The following is a 20,431-nucleotide window of genomic DNA, read 5'->3' as shown; positions in this document are numbered from 1 at the left end:
AATAGCCACAGCTGACTGGTTGTCTGTTTCTTGATGACACTAACTTCTAGCTCGTATGTTTCTAGACACAACATGGTGGAAACAACAAATGAGGAAACTGAGGCTAATAGAGATTAAATGACATGCCCAGAGTCACAGAGGCAGGAAGCATCTGAGGCCAGATCTGAAATACTGGTGCGTGACCCTGGGCAAGAGACACTTCCACTATCCTAGTAGCTGTCTAATTTTGTAAGTTGGAGGGCAGCTAATGACTGGTTTTGGCAGAGTCTTCCTCCAGAAGTTCCCTATCCCAAGGAAATCAAAGGTTTTGCCCTTATCCCAGTCCTATTTTCATAGAGGAATAATTTGAATGAGGAGGAAAAATGGGAATTGTCTAAAAAGACCAATGTGAATGAACTAAGAATTTACCCTCCAACTTGGAGTACAGAAGACATCAACAAGGGCAAGCAACTGAGTATAAATACAAACGCATCTAGAACTGTAAGAACAATGTCAGGAGAACCAAAGATGCAAATGGGCTGAGATTGAGGAGGAAAGGTGGTGACAACAAAAAGGCTCTTGTGTTGTGTAAACTCTATAGGGGAAAGGAAGGATTAAAGAGGGAAAAGGAGAGATGCTTGGGACACATGGGGACAAGAAAGAGAAGGCAGAAATGATCAATCCTCATTTTCCTTCTGTCCTTTTGGTTTGAGATTGTAAAACAAAAGTGGCTTATAGAGAGTTGCTACCTAAAATAAGGAGACAGTAAGAAAACATGGTGCTGCTCCTGATGCATTCAAATGAGACCAGGTCAAGATACAAGAAATACCCGAGTAATGAAAAAATAAATGGTAGACATGATTGCCAAGCTATTGCCATAAAGACCAGGAGAATTACTGAAGAATGGAAACAGATAAATGTCCCAGTTTGTGTGTTGTTGTTGTTGTTGTTTTTTAAGGAAGACAATGGCATCTACAACTCATAGTCCAGTTCTGATGGCAAAATTCAAGACCACTAATAAAGAAGTAGCTGAAAGGAAGCCATCATTCTAAAGAACCCAGCAAGGATTCAACAAGAGTAAGTCATGCCAGACTATTTTCCTTTTCTGATAGATTTACTAATCTGGTAGATCAGGTGAATGATGTAGATGGTTTACTTTGATATTAGATTAGCATTCAATAAAACACCTCATACTAACTTTTTGGGGTGGGGGGCAATTGGGGTTAAGTGACTTGCCCAGGGTCACACAGCTTGTAAGTGTTAGGTGTCTGAGGCCGGATTTGAACCCAGGTCCTCCTGAATCCAGGGCTGGTGCTCTATCCAGTGCACCACCTAGCTGCCCCTATACTAACTCTTAAGGAAAAAAAAAGATGAAGTGATGTGGTTTAAACAACAGTACAGACTGAAATGGCAATTCTTAAAGAGTTGTCATCCATAGTTTCGTGTCAGCTTAGGAGGAATTACCAATAGAATGTCCCAGAAATATGAGTTGGTGATCCCATCAGCTCCTGGGATTTAATAATCATCTTATGCTGATGATTCTCAGATCTACTTATCCACTCCTAACCTCTCTGCTGACCTCCAGTCTAAAAGCTCTGGTTGCCTTTCAGGCATCTTGAAATGGACACCTCAAACTCAACTCATCTTTCCCCCTAGACCCTTCCTGTGCCACAACTTTCCTATTACTGTCGAGAACACCGTCCTCTCAGTCCCCCAGCCTCACAATTTAGGCATTACCCTCAACTCCTCACTCTCTCTCTCCCCTGACATCTATCTGTTGCCAAGGTCTGCTGATCTCACCTTTTCGACATCTCTTGAATACACTCCCTCTTCTCTGATATTCTTACCACTCTGATGCAGGACTTCATCACCTTGCTCCTGAACTACTGCAGTAACCTGCTGGTGGGTCTTCCTAACTCAAGTCTCTCCCCACTCCAGTCCGTCCTCTGTTCAGCTGTCAAAGTGATTTTCCTAAAGCGCAGGTCCCATCATGTCATATACCCCTCTCCCCATCCGCCACTCAATAAACTCCTGTGGCTCCCTATTTTTTTCATATTTATATGAAGAAAAGAGCTTAGATAAGTGCACTTAATAAATTTTTATTGACTATTATTATTTTTTCTTTTTCTTTTTTTGGTGAGGCGATTGGAGTTAAGTGACTTGTCCAGGGTCACACAGCTAATAAGTGTCAAGTGTCTGAGGTTGGATTTGAACTCAGGTCCTCCTGACTCCAGGGCTGGTGCTCTCTCCACTGTGCCACCTAGCTGCCCCTTATTGACTATTATTGACCATAACCTCCAAGATCAAATACAAAATCCTCTGGTTTTCAAAGCCCTTCATAACCTACCCCTGCCCTTCTTTCCAGTCTTCTTACAGCTTATCCCCTCCAAAGCTATAGACTCTTAAATATATTTAAACTTGGAGTGAGAGTGCTGTGTAATAGACAAAGACTTGACCTCAAAATCCAGTTAAGAATCAGGTTCAAGTACTACTTTTGACATACTAGCTGTGACTGTAGTTAAGTTATGACATCTCTGTGTCTCCCAGGAAACTCTTTAAGACTCTTAAGTTGCAGAACAGGTATTGAGTTGCACTACTGAAGAAGTTTCCTATACAAATGAAATCCTAGTGACTGTTAAACAGCAATAAAAAAATTGTTATTAACATCTTATAGATGGCATAAAAGGTGATATTCTATATGGTCATTTCAAGGTGATATATAATCTAATAACACCGATGTCCTCCAGAAGAGCTTTCCCCTTCATATGAATCCTCTCATGCTCAGAAAAGTCCTGATGTGAGCTAAAGGATTGTTTACATTCAGTAGCTTAAGTGGACTTTCAATCCAGTGTGGCCAAAAGGTTCAGTAAGTTGTCCACTCTAGTTAAAAGATTTCTTACACTTAACATACTCATAAGATGTTTCTCTGATAGGAATTTTCTTATGTTTGGTAAGGCTCATATTAGCTAAAGACTTTCAGCACCTTCATTCCAATCCAAAGGGGTTTCTCTCCAGTATGAATTCTCTTATGTGACACTAGTCTTCTTCCTGAATAAGACATGCCATTTCTCAGCTCTGGACAGTGCTTTATAAATATCATCTCATTTTATCCTCACAATACCACCAGGAGGTAGGTACTATTATGATTCCATTTTACAGATAAGAAAACTGAGGCAGACAAGAGGTTAAGTGACTTGGTCAGGGTCACACAGCTAAGCAGGTATTCAAGGCCTTCCTGACTCCAGGTCCAGTGCTCTATCTACTGCCACCACCTAGCAGCCTCTATAAATTGGAGATAATCACTAAGGGAAGACACAAGCATTAAGAGGAAATTAGTCTAAATTGAAGAAAATAGAGGAGGGCAACCAGAATGAGAGTCTTTGAGTTCATAGTATATGAGTACCAGATGAAGAAACTGGGAATTTTCAGCCTGGACAAGACTTGAGGTTAGGGGAGGAGAATGAGGGTTGTCCTCAAATGTCTGAAGTTCTATCATGTAGGTCTTCACGTTAAATACAACACTGTGGGGGACAGGAAGGGGAGGCAGTAAAAAAGTTTAAACGAACATCAGTAATGCCTTTGTATTGGACTGCTGTAGAGTTCTATTTAGTATCTACCACATGCTCCGATCATCCACCTCCCTCAGAACACAGGAATAACTGGCAAGATAGAAGCCAAAATACCTGAACCTTAATGATCCACCCCTTGCCCCTTGCAGAGAGCCAGCTTTACTCCTGGTTCTGGCTCCAATTACCCAACTTGGTGGCCCCTGGATTTTTCCCTCATCTGTATTCTTTACCTTATAACTTCTATTTTTCTTCAGAGTCTTCTCACTTCCCACATCATCACACCAGTGGTCTCTGTTTTCAGCCCTAGCAACCATCTGTTTCCAAGCTTTTTTGTGCTCCACTTCTCACCAAACACAAATTGACCTGCTTTAGAAACATATGGAGGAAAAAGGCTTGCCAGGAAGGGGGCATCCTCTCTGGATTGCCCTCAGATTCCCCACGTGGCATTCTGAGGGGGCAGTGAGGCCATAAATGCCTGCTTAACTTAACACCTTTGGGATTTGGTTAATTTCTCTCAAGAAGCCCATGAAAATCATATTGTTACACTCACAATCCATCAAAGTTCTATAAAGAACCATCCATCCATCCAAATGTTTGTAGTATGTGTGTTTATTGAAGAAACGGTATGGTTGAACATTAATTCTACTCACTTGTTTACTTTTCTCCTTCTTGCCAACCAACCCACCCTTTAACCCCCTCCTTTGCCCAACCCTCAAAACATGCAGGAGTATAAAATACAAACCACGGGCTGCAAGTTTCTGAAAAGCTTTGCTTTTTTGTTAAAATATGACCCTCTGGTTACAAAAAGCCTAAAAATGTATACCCCTTTTTTTGTTCTGGGACACTGAAATCTCCCGGAAACAATTTTGCTAACTCAAAAAAGTGAAAATAACACTTCAGTATCTCTTCTGAGATATTATTTTTTATTTTATTGGAAAGGGGGGGATAGAGACAGGATATACATATATATAAAAACATCAAAAATAAGTTCATTTATATTTTAAAAAGGCTTTAATATCCTTATTTTCCTGCTTTAGCTTTTGTGCCAAAAAAGGTGGAAATACTTCTCATTCCACTCTTGTCAACTTTAGCCAGAGCCTTCTGAGCTGCCGTCATTTTGCTATTTGTCTGTTAATAAAAACAAGAGGGAAAAATTGGGTCAGTAAAGCTGTAAGACAGTCACCCTTTGAAAATCCTATGTGCAAAGCCACAGAATGGTACACACATCTCAAGGTCTATTACTGGGAATTATAGCCTCTATGGCTCCTTGCTTCATAAGGGTGTGATTACTCAACAAAAAACTAGTTTTGAATTCTATTCAGAACTCAGATCTAAGAAGCACAGAACATTCTAAAAAAGAGCCAGAAGGCAAAACCGTCTCCTTCTGTTAGAATGGGAGATCACAGCCAATGGCTTACTTTGGGAGAATCGTTCTTGAGGGGATATTAAGGGCAGTGATGCAGACAATGGAACTGACACCTGCAGCAGCTCAATCTCCCAGTGATCCAACACTCTGTGCTGTCAGTGGGCTGAATTACAGCCTTGTCTTACAGATGATGAATAATTCACACTCATTTACTGTTTGATTTTATGCTTAAACTCTATGGGAAACTAAGATGGAGATGATAATATTCAAAAGATGACCAGTATTTTGCAAAGCATCATGGGAATAAAAGGATGGTTTCCCTAAATGTTTGTCAGGGGGAGGAGAGCTGTCAAAGAAGTGCTTTGTACACTGTATTTTCAAAAGCTAATGTCTACCAATCCTGAAATTTAAGTTGCTGTGTTTTCCTGCTCCCTGTTTTTTGGGTTTTGGGTTGTTTTTTTTTTTTTGCTATGTGTTACAGGCAGAACCATCAGAAGGCAAATAGCAGCCAATTGTTTATTTCAATGCTCTGCTTTCAACCTAGATGGAAAAGAATGCTGAGGCACCACAAAGAAAGCCACAGCCCAAAGACTGAAAAGTTTAAGAAATAGAATCACCCTTGAAGCATTTTCAAGAGATTATGTAATAAAATATCATATACAATCTCTGAAGCTTCCTGTTTTGTCCTTTATAAAAAAGACAACAAAACAAACAACAAAACAACCCATTTCAGCCAGCCTCAAGCATTTAGCTGGCACGCTGTCTCCCTCTGCCTCCTTGATGCCCACTACTCCAGTGTGTGATAGGAGGCACAAAGAATAGGGCACTGATTTTTCCCAACACAGAAACTCTGAATATCTTAATGAAGCATAAGACTTAGACTAATGATCAATTAGTCCCTTGTGACTAATCACCATGTGCTTCACAAAGTGGAAACAACTTCAGTCTGAGGAAAGGAAAGGAAAAAAAAAAGTACAACCATAAGGAACTGAAGATCACTCAAGAGAGTAGCAGTCCCTTAGCTGAGGGTCTTCAAAATAAAGATATGGTTGGTAATGATTCTGAGAGGTGAGGAATAAAAGGACAAAATGACCTCTGATGATCTCTTTTAGGGGAAGTAAAAGATAACTGGGAAATGGGTAAAAATATAATTGTGTGGTTGTTCAGTAATTTTTTCAGTTATGTCCGGTTCTTTGTGACTTCATTTGGGGTTTTCTTGGCAAAGATACTGGAGCAGTTTGCCATTTTTACAGAGGAGGAAACAGACAAACAGGGTTAAGTGACTTGTCCAGGGTCACAAAACTAGTAATTGTCTGAGGGACGCCAGATTTGCACTCAGTTAAGTGAGTTTTCCTGACTCCAGTGCTGGCACTCCATCCCCTACACCACTCAGCTGCCCCAAAATACAATACAACATAAATATTGTTAATTTCTGGTTTTCTAATATGACAACCACTGTTCTAAAGCAATGAATCTATGAATAAAAGAAGGAATATTAAGGCAGCATCGTTTATACTCTTCTTTTAACTTCAAGAAGAGGCTGTGTTTGCTGAATACCTCAATTTGTCAATGCATAACCACCTGACACTTCAATAGTCCAGGGGTTTCTGACATCATTGGTGAGGGTACTCCCTCCATCAATGTGAGCTGAAAACTGCTCCATACCTCAATATATATGAGCTTACTGAGCTGCTGTGGCCAAATCCAAATATCCCCTGGTGGCCAACCTTCTCCTGGTAAGCTGCTCAGAATTTAGCTAAGCTGATCCTGGAGCAACAGGTATAGACAGCCCCTGGGGCTGTATTCACAGTCTTTCTGGTTCAGTAACAGCTGCTGGGGCTTACGCTCCATAGGCATAACCTTTGAACACTGAGGGTCCCCTCCTCTGTACCACAAGGAGTTTATGGACAAATGACTTGCTTTCTATGGCCAGAGATTTAATGATATGAAGATAAACACTGACTAGAAAACTAGCATTTGCTGAGTAACAACAGTGCGCTGGTCACACATACCTTTTTAGTCTTCAGATCTATACTGTTAAACTTAGTGTAGTCTTCCTCTGCTTCTACAGGTCCATCTGACACCTTCCTTTTCTGCAAGGTCAGAATGATGAAGCTGTGTCAAATGCCACCACGGCTTATGTTCAACTGTTGTCAAAGTTCCCCAAGTCCCCTATTCAGGTGGTCCAACCATACATACATACAAGTGTCACCTCATGGGTTAGGCTACAGCCATCTAATGAGGTGACATCAACTCTCAAAATCTCTCTTAGATTGACCATTAATCGTAGGGAGATCATGGCATATCATTCACCATATGTTATAAAAGTGAATGCCAGGCCAAAAATGATACTCATGTTTCCATGAGGGTGGCCTATGGCCAGTCTTTGGGGACATTGACTGATAAAAGTACCCCTTTGTTGTTATCATCATTGAGTTGTTTTTCAGTTGTGTCTAACTCTATGTGACCCCATTTGAGGTTTTCTTAGCATGGATGCTGGAATGGTTTATCATTTTCTTCCCTAGCTTATTTACAAATAAGGTTAGGTGACTTGCCCAAGGTGACACAACTAGTAAGTTTCTGAAGCTAGATTTGAACTCATGAAGATGAGTCTTCTTGACTCCATGCCCAGTACACTGTGCACTGTGGTGCCACCTAGCTGCCTCTCAGTACCTCCTTATGGACACTAATAATATACCCAAAACTCTCTTATGTAACTTGATTTTTAAACTTGCTTTAAAAAATCTTTTGTTTTTATATCACATTCACTTCCAAATATATTCTGTCCCTTACTCATCCACAGAGAGCCATCCCTTATAATAATGAATGAAAAAGAGAGACAAAAAGCAACAATGTAAAACTAGCCAACACATTGCCTGAGTATGACACCATATCCAGTGTTAAATACCTGTAGGCCCTCCCTTTCCCTGACCTTTATAAAGAAGGGAGACGCATTTTCTCCTATTTTCACTAGAGCCAAGCTTGGTCACGATTACAGTTTTAAACTCATTGTTGTTAACTGCCCCCACTTTATCCACATCAGAACAACCTTATGAGGTGGTTGGGACAGTGTTAGTAGCCTCATATTAAAAACAAGGAAATCAAGGCACGGACAGGCTAGGTGAAAAGGGTCCTTTGTGGTAGAGTTGGAATTACAACCCAACTGCTTTCCTCAACAGTCAGTGCTGTGATTTTCCCATCATACCACACTGGCAAGCGTCAAGTGGTTACACGGGTTAATATTTATACTTTTAACATTGACCCTGTGCCCAAGTGAAAGTGGGTGTCTTTTCAAGAGCCAGAGGGTGGTCTCACATTTCCATGAAGCTGAACAAGTAGAGGCAGCACTCTAAGCATAGAAGACACATCTCTTAGAGAACAGAGGTTGTGAGGAATATGTTCTTAATACCTGGATTCTAAGACAAAAGTGGAAAGTAATAGACTTCATGGTGAAGAGACCTGTGTATGGTATCCATGTTCTTCTAGAAACAAGGAGATTGATCCAAGAATTGTCTCCAACTTGCTCTCTGACCATGGCGCATCTCTAGGCCTCAGATTTTTGTATAAAACATTTTTTGAGAGATGGTCCTTTTGAAAAGTTTTATAAGTCTTGGACAAAAGTGGCTACTTTAATGTAGGATTTAGGGGGGATTAAAAACAATGTTTCTCTTTAAGATTTCTCCCAGTAAAATATTAATATGCTATTAATATCTTATAATACATTGATGATTATTAGTAGATTTAAATTATATTAATAATATATTTTGTTTCTTGGTGTGCAATGGTAAACAAATATCAGAAAACACATGAATAATAGTGTAAAAAGAGATGGACACATATACCTCCCCAAGTCCAAGGATTAGACCCTTTTAGGGGGCACATATTAAAATTTAAATTCACAGACAGCTTTCGGGTCAAGAAAACTAATGCTGAAAAGGGGCTTTTCTGGAAAACAACAACAAGAAACTACCATCTGGTACTTTACCAGCAAGGCTAAAACCTACATTTTCAGATTTTGATTAAAAAATCCCAGGGAGTAAGGATATGGCAAAAGGTAGCAAAACATTTTAAATCTAGGTGACATCACAACTGCTTATATCACAGTTTCTTTTTAATGGGTTTTATCCCATAGCAAAACTGAATGGAGAGGGTCCAAAAATGAAAACCATTTGCTTCAAATAAGACGATGACTGACTTGTTTAGATGGCCTTAGGAATCAACACCATATAAATACTGCTACAATTATTTATATTAAAGAAAAACAAACATTGTGAGCTCCTTGGTTTCTAACAACTCATGGTGCAGCAGTTAGCATGGTTTGTGCATATGTTAAACAAACTACTACCGCTACATATATTTAGATTTTTAGCTATAAAAAAACAGTTGCCACGGGAATGGGAAATGTGTGGTTTTTAAAAAAATTATGGTGGATAGAATATTGACTTAACAAACATTTATTATTATTAAGGATCTACTGTAAGCAAGACATTGTAAAGAATTAATTGTGATTTGGAGAAGCAACATTGTGCTAAGTGCTGGGGATTAAAAAGAAAAAAAAGAACAGCAGTTCTTGCCTTCAAGGAGTTTACATTCTATTAGGGAAGATAATATATAAACATACATATATATATATATATATATATGTATAAAAGTAATTATAAGATAATTTGCAGAAGGAAAGACCACAAACTAGGGGGATCAGAAAAGCCTTGAAATAGGAGGTGGTGTTTCTAGCTAAGCCGTGAAGGAAGATGCAATTCTAAAAGGTGGTGATGAAGAGGGAGTGTATTCCAAGCACTAGGCTGAGAGATAGCCTCTGGGAAGGCAGGAGATGGGAATAACTGAGGGGGAAATACATGATTAGGTTCTGAAATGGGAATAGTTGTGACTGAAACAAAGGAGAAAGGGACTTATGGATGGGGCAGGGTATAGTTGAACTGGTTAACTATAGCATCAATATTTCGAGGTGATGCAGGATGAGGCCATAGTAGGGATGATGAACTGACAAAGCAAGCAGAAATTGTAGTAAGGATGAAGACTAAGTTTAGGAGGAAAGCGGCAAAAGGGGAAATGGAGGTATAGAAAATTATGATCAGAGAAATGGACAAATTATTCAGAAAGAAGGGGTATGGTTAAAAAAGGCATTTTTCTGGATGGAGCCCTGTAAAGATGAGGGCCTATTAGGACTTCTGTTGGAATCAAATTTATTTAACATTTTTATAAATAACTTGCAAAAGATCTGCATATAGTCCTAAGTTTTTTTACTAAGAAAACTAGAGCCTTAGAGGTCTTTACATGTGGTTTATCATTAAAAGTCATTATAGTATATTTATTTCCTTGAAACAGCTCAACCCAATGTGCAGTGGGCCTAATGGCTGAAATGGCATGGAGAACATCATTAATAGTAGTATTAGAGACAAGAAGAAAATACTCATGCTTGAATGAAACAACAGTGTGTCCCATACCTTTTCACCTGCAGTTGTCAAACCATAAGAAAAATATAACAGAATTGGAAGAGTTAAAGCAGGCCTGGAAGGCAGCTAAAATGACCAACATGAAGGGGAAATGATAAGGACAAGCAAATAAAAAAACTTAGCAATCTTTGGTCTGGGAAGATGAAATCTCAGAGGGCATAAAAGGGAAGTTTCTAAAGGTAAAAGTACGATTATAAAGATAAAATCTGGAAATGAGAACCTGAGGAGATAACTTGACAATTGTAGATTTAGGACCAATAAAAAGTACTTCTTCCACAGAAAACTGTGAATTTATGGAATTCAATGTTCAAAATATGAAAAAGATTGAAAGTGTTTTTTGGATAAGTGTTTATATATTTTTATATTCTCTATTAAAGGTCTTATTTCCAAGATATATAAGGAAATGATTCAAGTTATAAGACTGAGAGCCATTCCCTAAAGATAAATAGTCAAAGGAGATGAACAGGCAATGTTCAAAGGAAGAAATCCAAGCTATCAACAATCATATGAAAACATTTTCTAAATCACTAATAATTAGATTAATGCAAAGTGAAGCACTTTGAGGTTTCCCCTCCTACCTATCAGACTGGCAAAGATGACAAAAGAGTAAAATGATGGAGGGTCTATGGGAAAACAGGTATATCAGGGAATGACTGGTAGAGCTGTGAACTGCTTCTGCTGTTCTAGAAAGCAATTTGGAACTATGTTCAGAAAGTCACCAAACCATGCATACGTTTTGACCCTATGCCCCAAAAGAAAACAAAGAAAGAGGAAAATGATCCTTACATACAAAAATATTTATAGCAGCTATTTTTGTGGTGGCCAAAAATGGGAAGCTAACAGCATATATCCCTATCAGGGAATGATTAAACAAATTGTGGTGTATGAATAAAATGGAATATTACTGTGCCATAAGAAAGTATGAAATGGACAACTTTGGAGAGAACTGGGAAGACCTTTATAAACTGATGAGAATAATGATAAAAACTTTCAAAGACTTTAAAACTCTGAAAAAGCAATGATAAACCATGAATCCAAAGGAATGACGACGAAACATTCTGCTTGTGAACTAAAAATGCATAGAGACATACATGTATAGACATCGCTTATGTGGACATTTGTTTTGCCAGCCTATGTAGATATGTAATGAGGGATTTATTTTTTGTTTTTAATTTGCTTAATGGAGGGGTAATTGGAGGAACATTTAATTTTAAAATGCTTGTTACCTGAATCAATTTTAAATTTTTATTTATTTATTCATTCATTTATTCATTTATTTTGTGGGGCAATGAGGGTTAAGTCACTTGCCCAGGGTCACACAACTAGTAAGTGTCAAGTGTCTGAGATAGGATTGGAACTCAGGTCCTCCTGAATCCAGGGACGGTGCTTTATCCACTGCACCACCTAGCTGCCTGAAACAATCTTTTTAAAAGGAAAAATATGTTTTTTCATAAACAGGTTTTGATCATTTTAAGCATGCTCTATAATGTGTTACTAAGGAAAACTGTGATGATGCTTAATGGTAGGGACCATCCATAACCCTTTAGAGTTAATATTAGTTACATTAAAGTTACTATTTGCTGTCAAAAGTGAAATGCCAGGCTGGAGAAACCTTGAGTCTGGCCCAGTACGGCAATTTTTATGACCCTAAATCTGCTGATTCTATCTTTTTGGTACTATTCTTTATGTGCCTAAAAGATATCCCACTATGATTTCGACAACTTGTAGAGGGTGGATTAAGTATTGCCACTGGTCAAATATGTTAATCAGATTTTTATTAAATGTCAAATTAACTACTTCTTGACAGAGCCTCTGTATCCCAAAAGCTGGAGCCATGGAAGCCCTGGCTACTTTCAACCTAGGCATTATATGGTTGTATGTGGAAAGGTAAAAGAAATGCTATTTGAAACCCACGACATGTCCTTTATACCCTCTCAAGGGATCCATTCTTGGAGGGGGTGTAGCCAAGCTCTAAGAAAATGGTACCGACGACGACGAGCTGGTTGGAGTGTTTATTTCCCTGCGCCTGAGTTGCGTACTTCTCTGAGGCCCCTGTGTTGCCTGTGTGTGGCCATGTTTAAAGATCAGGTGTTGTTTACGGCTAGATTCTCTGAGCCTACAGATCCGGGAGGCAGATACCAGCTGTAACCCACGCTGTGGAGCAGCTGTGGGTGGCGCTTTGTAGACTGTTTGGGCTAGGACAACTTTTCCTAGTAACAGATGAAAACTCTACACAAATTTCCCTGATCGTTTAAAATAAAGAAAAATGTGGCTATTATTCCTATACAAATGGTTCTTTGTGTTGGAAAAACCACACTCTGGTCGCCCATGTTCTGGTGTCAATGAGATGTAAATCAAATGAGTTTTGACTTATATGGATCGAGTATTTCTTGTAACTGATAATGCAGAACATTTAAGCAAGCTTGCAAAAGGGCTCTTTTTTCTTCCCCTTAATTTCACCTCTGGGTCAGTCTTATAAAGTTATCCTGCTACATTAGCTATAGTGACACTTTATATACCGCCGTGGGAGTAGCTTAAGTGCTTCCCCTTTACCAAAACTATAGGCATTTTCAAAATTCTTACAAACAGTAGGCAGAATGTAATCCACATCCCATACAGACTTACACCGTGTGTGGTGGGTACAGCATGCATAAAATTGTACATAAGCAATGTTTAATCTCATGTGATAAAAGCTTAATATTTTCCCAAGCCCCCCAAAGGTACATTAGTCACAGCTTCTTACCTTTAATGGAGGCTCAGGCAATGAAGCAGAAAGTTCTGGAAGCCTAAGAAAATAAGAGATCTTGGTCATGGCTTTTTACCCACAATCAAATGGAGGGGCCAGGCAAATGCAAAGCTTAGCTTCCATTTTTATGATTCACCTTGAAATCTCTGCTGACTTTAACCGGAAATCAACCAAGGAAAGGAAAGAGAGAGCTCATTATATGGATACATCTGTTAATGTGAGCTAGTATTAGGATCACAGATTTAGGACCAGAAGAGACCTTGTAAGCTCATCTAGGACAGCATCCTCATTTTACAAATGAAGAAACTGAGGCCCAGAAAAATGAAGAGATTTGTCCTTTGAAGCCAAGTCTGGTAGACCTTCTATTGTCTCATGCTATTTTCCATTATTATATTGGTACCAACCACACTAAATACTTCTAAACTCGGATGGAGCTGTGGGTACTTCTGCCATACGTGGAGATCACACGCCCACCAAGCCTTCTCCTCTTGAGAAATTATGACCATGCCTCCCTTTACATTCTTTGTGGACAACCCATCCAACACTGGGGATTTCCCTCTAGTTTTTTTTCCTACCAGTACTTCGACTGCCCAACTATTATCTCCCATTTTCACTATGTGACGCACCTACCTCCTTTTCCAGTCACACATATTATGGATAATGCCTTATGGTACTCCCTGAGTATGAGTCATCATTGGTGATATGAAGATGGTTATACCCACTATTTATCTTTCAATTGTCCTTTGGGTTACTTGTATTTGTACTTTTAATTCTTCCGAGTTAAGCGAATAATTACATAATAGTTCACATTCCTATAGAGTTTTATAGTTTATGGAACATTATATACACATCTCATAAATCCAAATGAAGTAATGAAGTACAGAGTATAAATATTATAAACCTCATTTTACAAATGACAAAACTTAAATAATTTAGGTGAGCTAAACATACCCCAAATAATATTTTGTATATGTTATTAACACACTAAGATTTAAAAAACAAAAAACAAAATTATTCTAAGACAAGTAAGATCTTTTAATCTATATTTATATTATAACCTAGATAGATTTGCCACATTTTAATACACACACACACTTTTGACATTTAAACTCCACAAATCACTAAAGATCTCTTTGTACCTATGTACATTGTATAGTAGATTCCAAAAACTTATTGCCTACTTAACCCTAGGTAACTTGTAACCATGAACAAAAATATTAGTTGTTTCACTTTTTGGTTTAGACTTTATAGAGAAAACTTGTTTATTTTGCTTTTTGCTATTTTTCAGAAAAGTAGGGAAAAAGGAAAATGCAAATTGGAAAGGGAAAGGATCAAAGACAGAAAGATAGAAATCAAGTTTCTAATTAATATAAGTTCTCCATTGAAAAACAGAACTAAATAGTTCAGAAAGAAACGAACTGGCAAGGTCCCTAGTAAATGTACAAATTTAACATAAACTGACACTTTTTGTGACTGAAAAAGATCTAGAATACACAGAGGAGGAAACTTGAGAACCATTAGTTTGTACATGTGTCACAGACCTTGTATGCAGCTGTCCCATGTAATGGGTTGTCTACGTAATGTGATTGCCATACAGGTCTTCCAAGGTGACCAAAGGCTCAGGATGTAACTAAGTGAATAGAAATTATCAGCAAGCTTCAGAGAAAAGCACTCCAGGTCTCAGATACAATACCAAGGCTCCATGACAGATTATGGTGCCTGCTCTATGAGATATGTAGGCATTGTTTCATGTATCGTATCTGCATCCCTCACACCTGGCTAGGAATATTCTATTTATCCATAGAATGTGCTTGGTTCATTGATTAACTGAAGAGACAACACAGGCATAGGATGCAGCATACCAACAAGCACAAATGAATACAAAATAGGATTTCATTATGTCTTTAGTGTTCTATAGCTGCTTGGAAGGAGAGAGTATTTAGTATGTCTTGTATCCCTAGAGCTTAGTGGCACATAGTAGGTGTTTAATAAATGCTTGTTGCTGGTTCTATGCTCTCACACACAGGGAACATGATCTGAATTGGAGCCACAATTAGAACTGAGGCTCAGAGAGCTAGAGAATGACTTGTCCATCATCCCAAGTGTTAGCTGGGTTCTACACACCAGTCTCCTACCTTCACATCTAGCATATTTTTTCCTACTACTATAGGATGGTTTTGATTTCACAAAGAAATTTAACAGAACCTTCAAATCTAATGTTTTTGGTTTTTTTCAAAAAGCAATCCATAGCTAGATTTGTTTTCCCTTCCTGAAAGATCACAAGGCAAATCTATAGGGTAACTTTGAAACAGAATGATTTGGGGGTCAAAATTAATATAATAAATTTTTCTTCCTAAATCATATTAACTCTTCATTTCATCCTTTGTTATGAAATAGTTTTGATGTATAGAATGTCAAACTATCAAAAAACATACCAGCCTCCAAGCCACCCAATATTTGATATGGAATAAGTGGAAATCCTATTATCAAAAATTATCATCTGATAAGCAATTCCTTTTGGACATCAAGGAAAGGTTTATTCCCCCCTTTGGTGACAAGAGGCAGTACACTTCCTTAGCATAACTAAACATGAATGATACTTACTTTAAGTATTTAGCCAAGTCTTCACTTAATTCCTTAGGTATATATTCAGATATTAGGCCATGAGCATAACGGATATAATCTTCTGAAAGAAAATAAAGTTAAGGCTGTGAGTTAGGGAAAAAAAAAAAGAACCAATCCATTATCCAAGGATTATTTTACAATTGAGATCTTTGCATGGGATAGCTGTAATAGTATGGAATAGTCAGTTTTATATGCACAGTGTTTTTTTTCTTAGATGAGTAGTTCTGGTTATTTCTCTTCCAACATAACATTTATAATGAAATCCACTGTAACTAGGGTGATTATTTTAGAAAACTGAAGTAATCTACAGACTATGTCCTTGAAAAGGTATTTGCTTTAAGAGGATACTTAATGTTATATGTCTTTTCTGTAGAACTAATAAAATTTATTTTTTTAAAAGTAAAAGGCTAACTCAACAGAATACATAATCATTAATTCTAAAGCATCTGGATCTTACAGTTATTTGGCAAATGCTTCAGGACTAAAATATGGTTCTGGCCTTAGTTGGAAACATTTAGATAAGACCATGGAATCTGTTTCAGAGTCTTGTTTTTCATGTCGGTATTTCATATAAAATACTAGAGCATAACTAAACATCATTAGTAAGGCAGGACAATCATATGGGGGCAGAAATTGCTCCAAGTCATTTTTAGAGTTGAGGCCTTCTGCTTTTAGAATCATCTCTGTCTCCCTTCCCATTACTGCTTATAAACAAGATAATGCTTGATCTCATCAATAGGGATATTCCCTCTAATATAGAACATGACCCATCCATTTCTGTCCAACTTGTGTGACCTCTGTTTCACATCCCCCCACAAGTTTGCCACTGAGCTGTCCACCCATGGTACTAGAGTTCCTTCCTCCCCTTCACCTAACGTCATAAGGGAATACTGGTGGAGCAACTTGGCCTTCCCTCTGCTCTCTAACAACATGAGCAGCTTATCCAGCTTATCTTCTTTATCTGGTTACATTTCTTTGATGATCTTTCACTCTGGCCCTTCCTCGAGTTCCTGCTTGGATATTCAATGCCATTTCCTCGTAACTATCAGTTTTCTCCATTGTCCTGAGTGACACTCTTTTTTTTTATTCTTCAGGAACCGTATTTCTTGACTAGTGACCATGCCAAAATAGGTTATTTGTATTAAAAAGCTGGGACTTGTTTCTGAAGGAAGTTTGTCATTATTAAGATAAAAGTTTCTGCAAACAATTCAGCCCACTCTCTTCTTGTTTGATTCTGGGCCCAACTTTTTAGTCCACTGACACTGTGTGTCCAGGGACCATGCTTTGCTTTTCTTTCCTATCACTGGCATTCAGTATAGTGGCTGGCACCAGTAAGGATTTGATAAATGTTTAGCGACTTGTTGACAGACAAGCTCTAGCAGTTTGCCATCTAGCTGCACATCATAATCCGGACAATAGGCAATCTCCATCTATTGTTGGGTTTTTTCTCCTTATATGGACAGTTAGAACAAACTTTGTCTTAAAGGTAGTGTCCCAAATTGTGCCTCAGGGTCAGCTTAAAAATGAGGAAGGCTTTCTATCAATCTGACCAGGAAAACCTAATCTGCACGTTGGTAATAATAGTGTACAATTTTTTTTTATGGCTATGAGACTTAAACCATATTTAAGATTAAGTGGCTGGTTAAGCTCACTGTCACAATCCTGGAAGATAGCCAGTAGAACAATGCAGAAAAAAGATGTTGTAAAAAACACTGATAACAATGATACTTGAATGAGCTGTCATTTTTCTTAGCACGGGTGCCTTTCACCAGTGCCAATCATAATCTTTTCATAACTCATTTTATGTGCAATTCCTTTCCATATTGTCCCCATAAATCTTCCACTGAGGGTCTACTAAATGTGCTGGAGGCTGCCTTCTTAATCTTTTAGTATGTCAAAGGTACTGATATAAGAGCATAGGGATTTTCTATCTATTGTCTTTAATTCTCATTACATGACCAGTCTGCCTCCTTTTCTATTCCTGTCATATATATCCTAGAAAATATTATTCTATGTATACAAGCTATCACTGGAAAAATGCTATAGTCTATTTGCCCTGTCATGTATAGTTCCACTGCCCACTGGGTTAGTTATAAGTTAAATTCTTCTGAGACTATAGTGTCTATGACTTGTAGACAGATCAACTAGGCCACAGTTGTGTTGAAGAGAGAGGCTTTTTTAGCTTTTTTTGTGTAGGATCAATAACAGTAATTCCCCAAGGGTGATTCATCTCAATCTTTTCCTCCATTGCATTAGAGACATAGCTTGCCATCTTATCTACATCTATGCCTAATAGTATTCCAACAGGCTAATTCAGCAGACTATATAGTCTAGTTGTAAGTCACAGTCTGGGTAACATGAGCCTTTTGTCCACTTTAATTGTCCCAGATCGTGTAAAGATCATCCTATAGAAACGAGAAAGCAGGTATATTGATTGGTAGTTAAGATTTTCTTGGTCATTTGTCTTTTTAACGTGTGATATTTTCTTTTTCCTTTAGATAGAATCTCTCCATCTTTTAGAGATCCCAAGAATTGATCCAAATACCTTTTAAATTGTGTCACCTCTAGGATATGGTTCTTCTTTTAAGTATTTAGGCAGGCCTAGGTATTCGTCCTGACTTTACCCTCTGAAGTGTTACTGCTTCATGTAATACAGTGGATGCTGAGCGTCCAAATGTGGTTCTACTGTTGCAATTATGTGAAGAAGTTCACATAAACACATTGGCCAATCTGTTCTACTTCACATCTGTTTGTTTTCCTCCCACTGTCACCCATAAATTGTCACAGGATAATCTGGTTATTTCATTGTTCTGTTAGGCATCAGTACTTAAAACCTTCTGTCATTCTTCCCTGTAAGGCTTTGGAAATGAAGTATGAGATCACAGACTTAGAAGTGGAAAAGAGATTAGAAGCCATCAAATCTAAGCACTTCATTTTACAGTTGAAGAAACCAAGGCCCAGGGAAGTTAAATTAGTTGCCTGAGGTCACACAAAAGTAATGAGCATCAGGGGAATGATCTGAACCCAGGTCTTCAGACTCCAGGGTTAACACTCCTTTTGTACCACATTGCCTCTTGGCAATGATTTGAGCTGAGGGCTTGTTCTATAGTAGAGCACTGCCTGGTAAGGAAATTAAATGTCTTGGTTAAGATGGGTTCCAGTTTCAAAAGACATCCTTCAACCTCCTCACTGCAGCAACTATTTTGCATGAGTCAAATGTTCATAAGAAATGATGAATTAATCAATGTCATTTCCCATTTTTCAAAGCAGAGAGCCTCTTGTTTCTTGACAGGTTCTGCCAAACTCCACCTGTGACCACTTTCACACTGGGTATATTATGGCAGATCTCAGCTTGGCAGATCTCACAAAGTTCTTCCAAAGTACTCCCTCCCTCTTTTATTCTCACAGGTGTTGATACATAAACTGTAGTTAACATCACAGCAAGCTGTTCAATCACAGATCACAGATCATAGATGTAGAGCTGGGAAGGAATGTGGAGGTCAACAAGTTGAGCCCTCTCATTTCACAGATGAGGAGACTGACTTGCCTAGAGTCACAGAGCTGCTAAGTGTCTGATGCAGGATTTGAACTTGGATCTTCCTCCCTCCTAAGTCCAATGTTCTTTCCTCTGCACCACCAAGTTGCACAACTTTAAATGATGCTGCAGAGTTGTGACACATTAGGAGATACAGCAGCAGACAAGCCAAAATGACTTTGGGAACCAAAGATCTATGGCCTGTGATGCTGTCTGCCAACAGCAGCTACACTGTAAATTTACTGGGCTCCTCTTAAGTGTTGAGTACACTGCTAGGCACTCTGGGGAATATTAAAAGAAATCTGAGACACAGTCTCTCCCCTAAAAGGAGTTTACAGTCTGAAAAGCAGCAATGACGAAAGGTCTCTTCAGCCACCCCTGCACATATGGGTAGTGAGCATTTCAGTGCAACTGTTTTCTTATATGGATGACAAGAGTCGCTTTAAAGAACTCTTACTGCATCATACAAACATTAAGAAGTCATATTCTTTCCTGTACTTAAACTGTTTTTCTTCATATGACTACTGATAGCCTAATGAATATTTTTTAAAATAGCCAAAAAAAGAAAAAAGAAAGGTTCTTGGGTGTTTTTTTAAAAAATAAAATTCCTGAATGTAAAAGTAATTTTCCATAGTCCCGTTCCAAAATGAATGATAAGATTTCTTAAACTCCTTAATTAAGAGTCATTTACTCTTTATGAAATTCAGAAGTAACCTTTAACAAGCATTCAAAATAAGCATAAACAGCATCATTTTACCCTCTCTGGAGCCTTCAAAAGACACAATGAAAAAACAAAACCTGATGATGTATGGGGAGTGAAAAAGTGTCCTCATCTTTCTGCTGTTACCTGGGAAACTATTCTGAACCACAGGCACTGCCCAGCTTGAGCGGTTCTATTCCAAAAGTTCACTTGTAAGTTGGATGTTTACTTGTAAGCTGAAATAGAAGACTCTTTCATCCATATCAAGCCCCCGTGTAGACTTCATGGCCCTTCCCAAAGTATTCTTAAAGCCATATGAGAAGTGAAGTCATCTTGTATTTTAGGACAACTGATGTCTAAGGGAAGGGATTTTCGGGGTCAGCTTAACCTAGAGGGCAACAGGGTCAGTACATGTTACATCAGAAAGAACGATCTGT

The 20,431-nt window shown here is 38.3% G+C and overlaps 1 protein-coding gene across 2 annotated transcripts in view; it reads right to left on the bottom strand.

Moving 5' to 3' along the window:
• RNASEH2B (ribonuclease H2 subunit B) overlaps positions 1–20,431 on the bottom strand; it is a 93,267-nt gene that overhangs the window by 11,884 nt on the left and 60,952 nt on the right. Inside the window, exons 8-11 of one of the 2 annotated variants that reach the window (XM_043991262.1) lie at positions 15,739–15,820; positions 13,132–13,174; positions 6,927–7,007; positions 4,248–4,676 (exon numbers count right to left, since the gene is read on the bottom strand). In XM_043991262.1, the coding sequence (XP_043847197.1) occupies positions 4,569–4,676; positions 6,927–7,007; positions 13,132–13,174; positions 15,739–15,820 (314 nt within the window). In that variant the 3' untranslated portion in view covers positions 4,248–4,568. Of the gene's footprint in view, positions 1–4,247; positions 4,677–6,926; positions 7,008–13,131; positions 13,175–15,738; positions 15,821–20,431 lie in introns of those variants that run through there. The other variant, XM_043991263.1, reaches the window with a different exon arrangement.

This window comes from Dromiciops gliroides, chromosome 3 (genome assembly GCF_019393635.1).
Source record: "Dromiciops gliroides isolate mDroGli1 chromosome 3, mDroGli1.pri, whole genome shotgun sequence".
NCBI lineage: Eukaryota > Metazoa > Chordata > Mammalia > Microbiotheria > Microbiotheriidae > Dromiciops > Dromiciops gliroides.
This window is presented reverse-complemented; position numbering and strand designations above follow the sequence as displayed.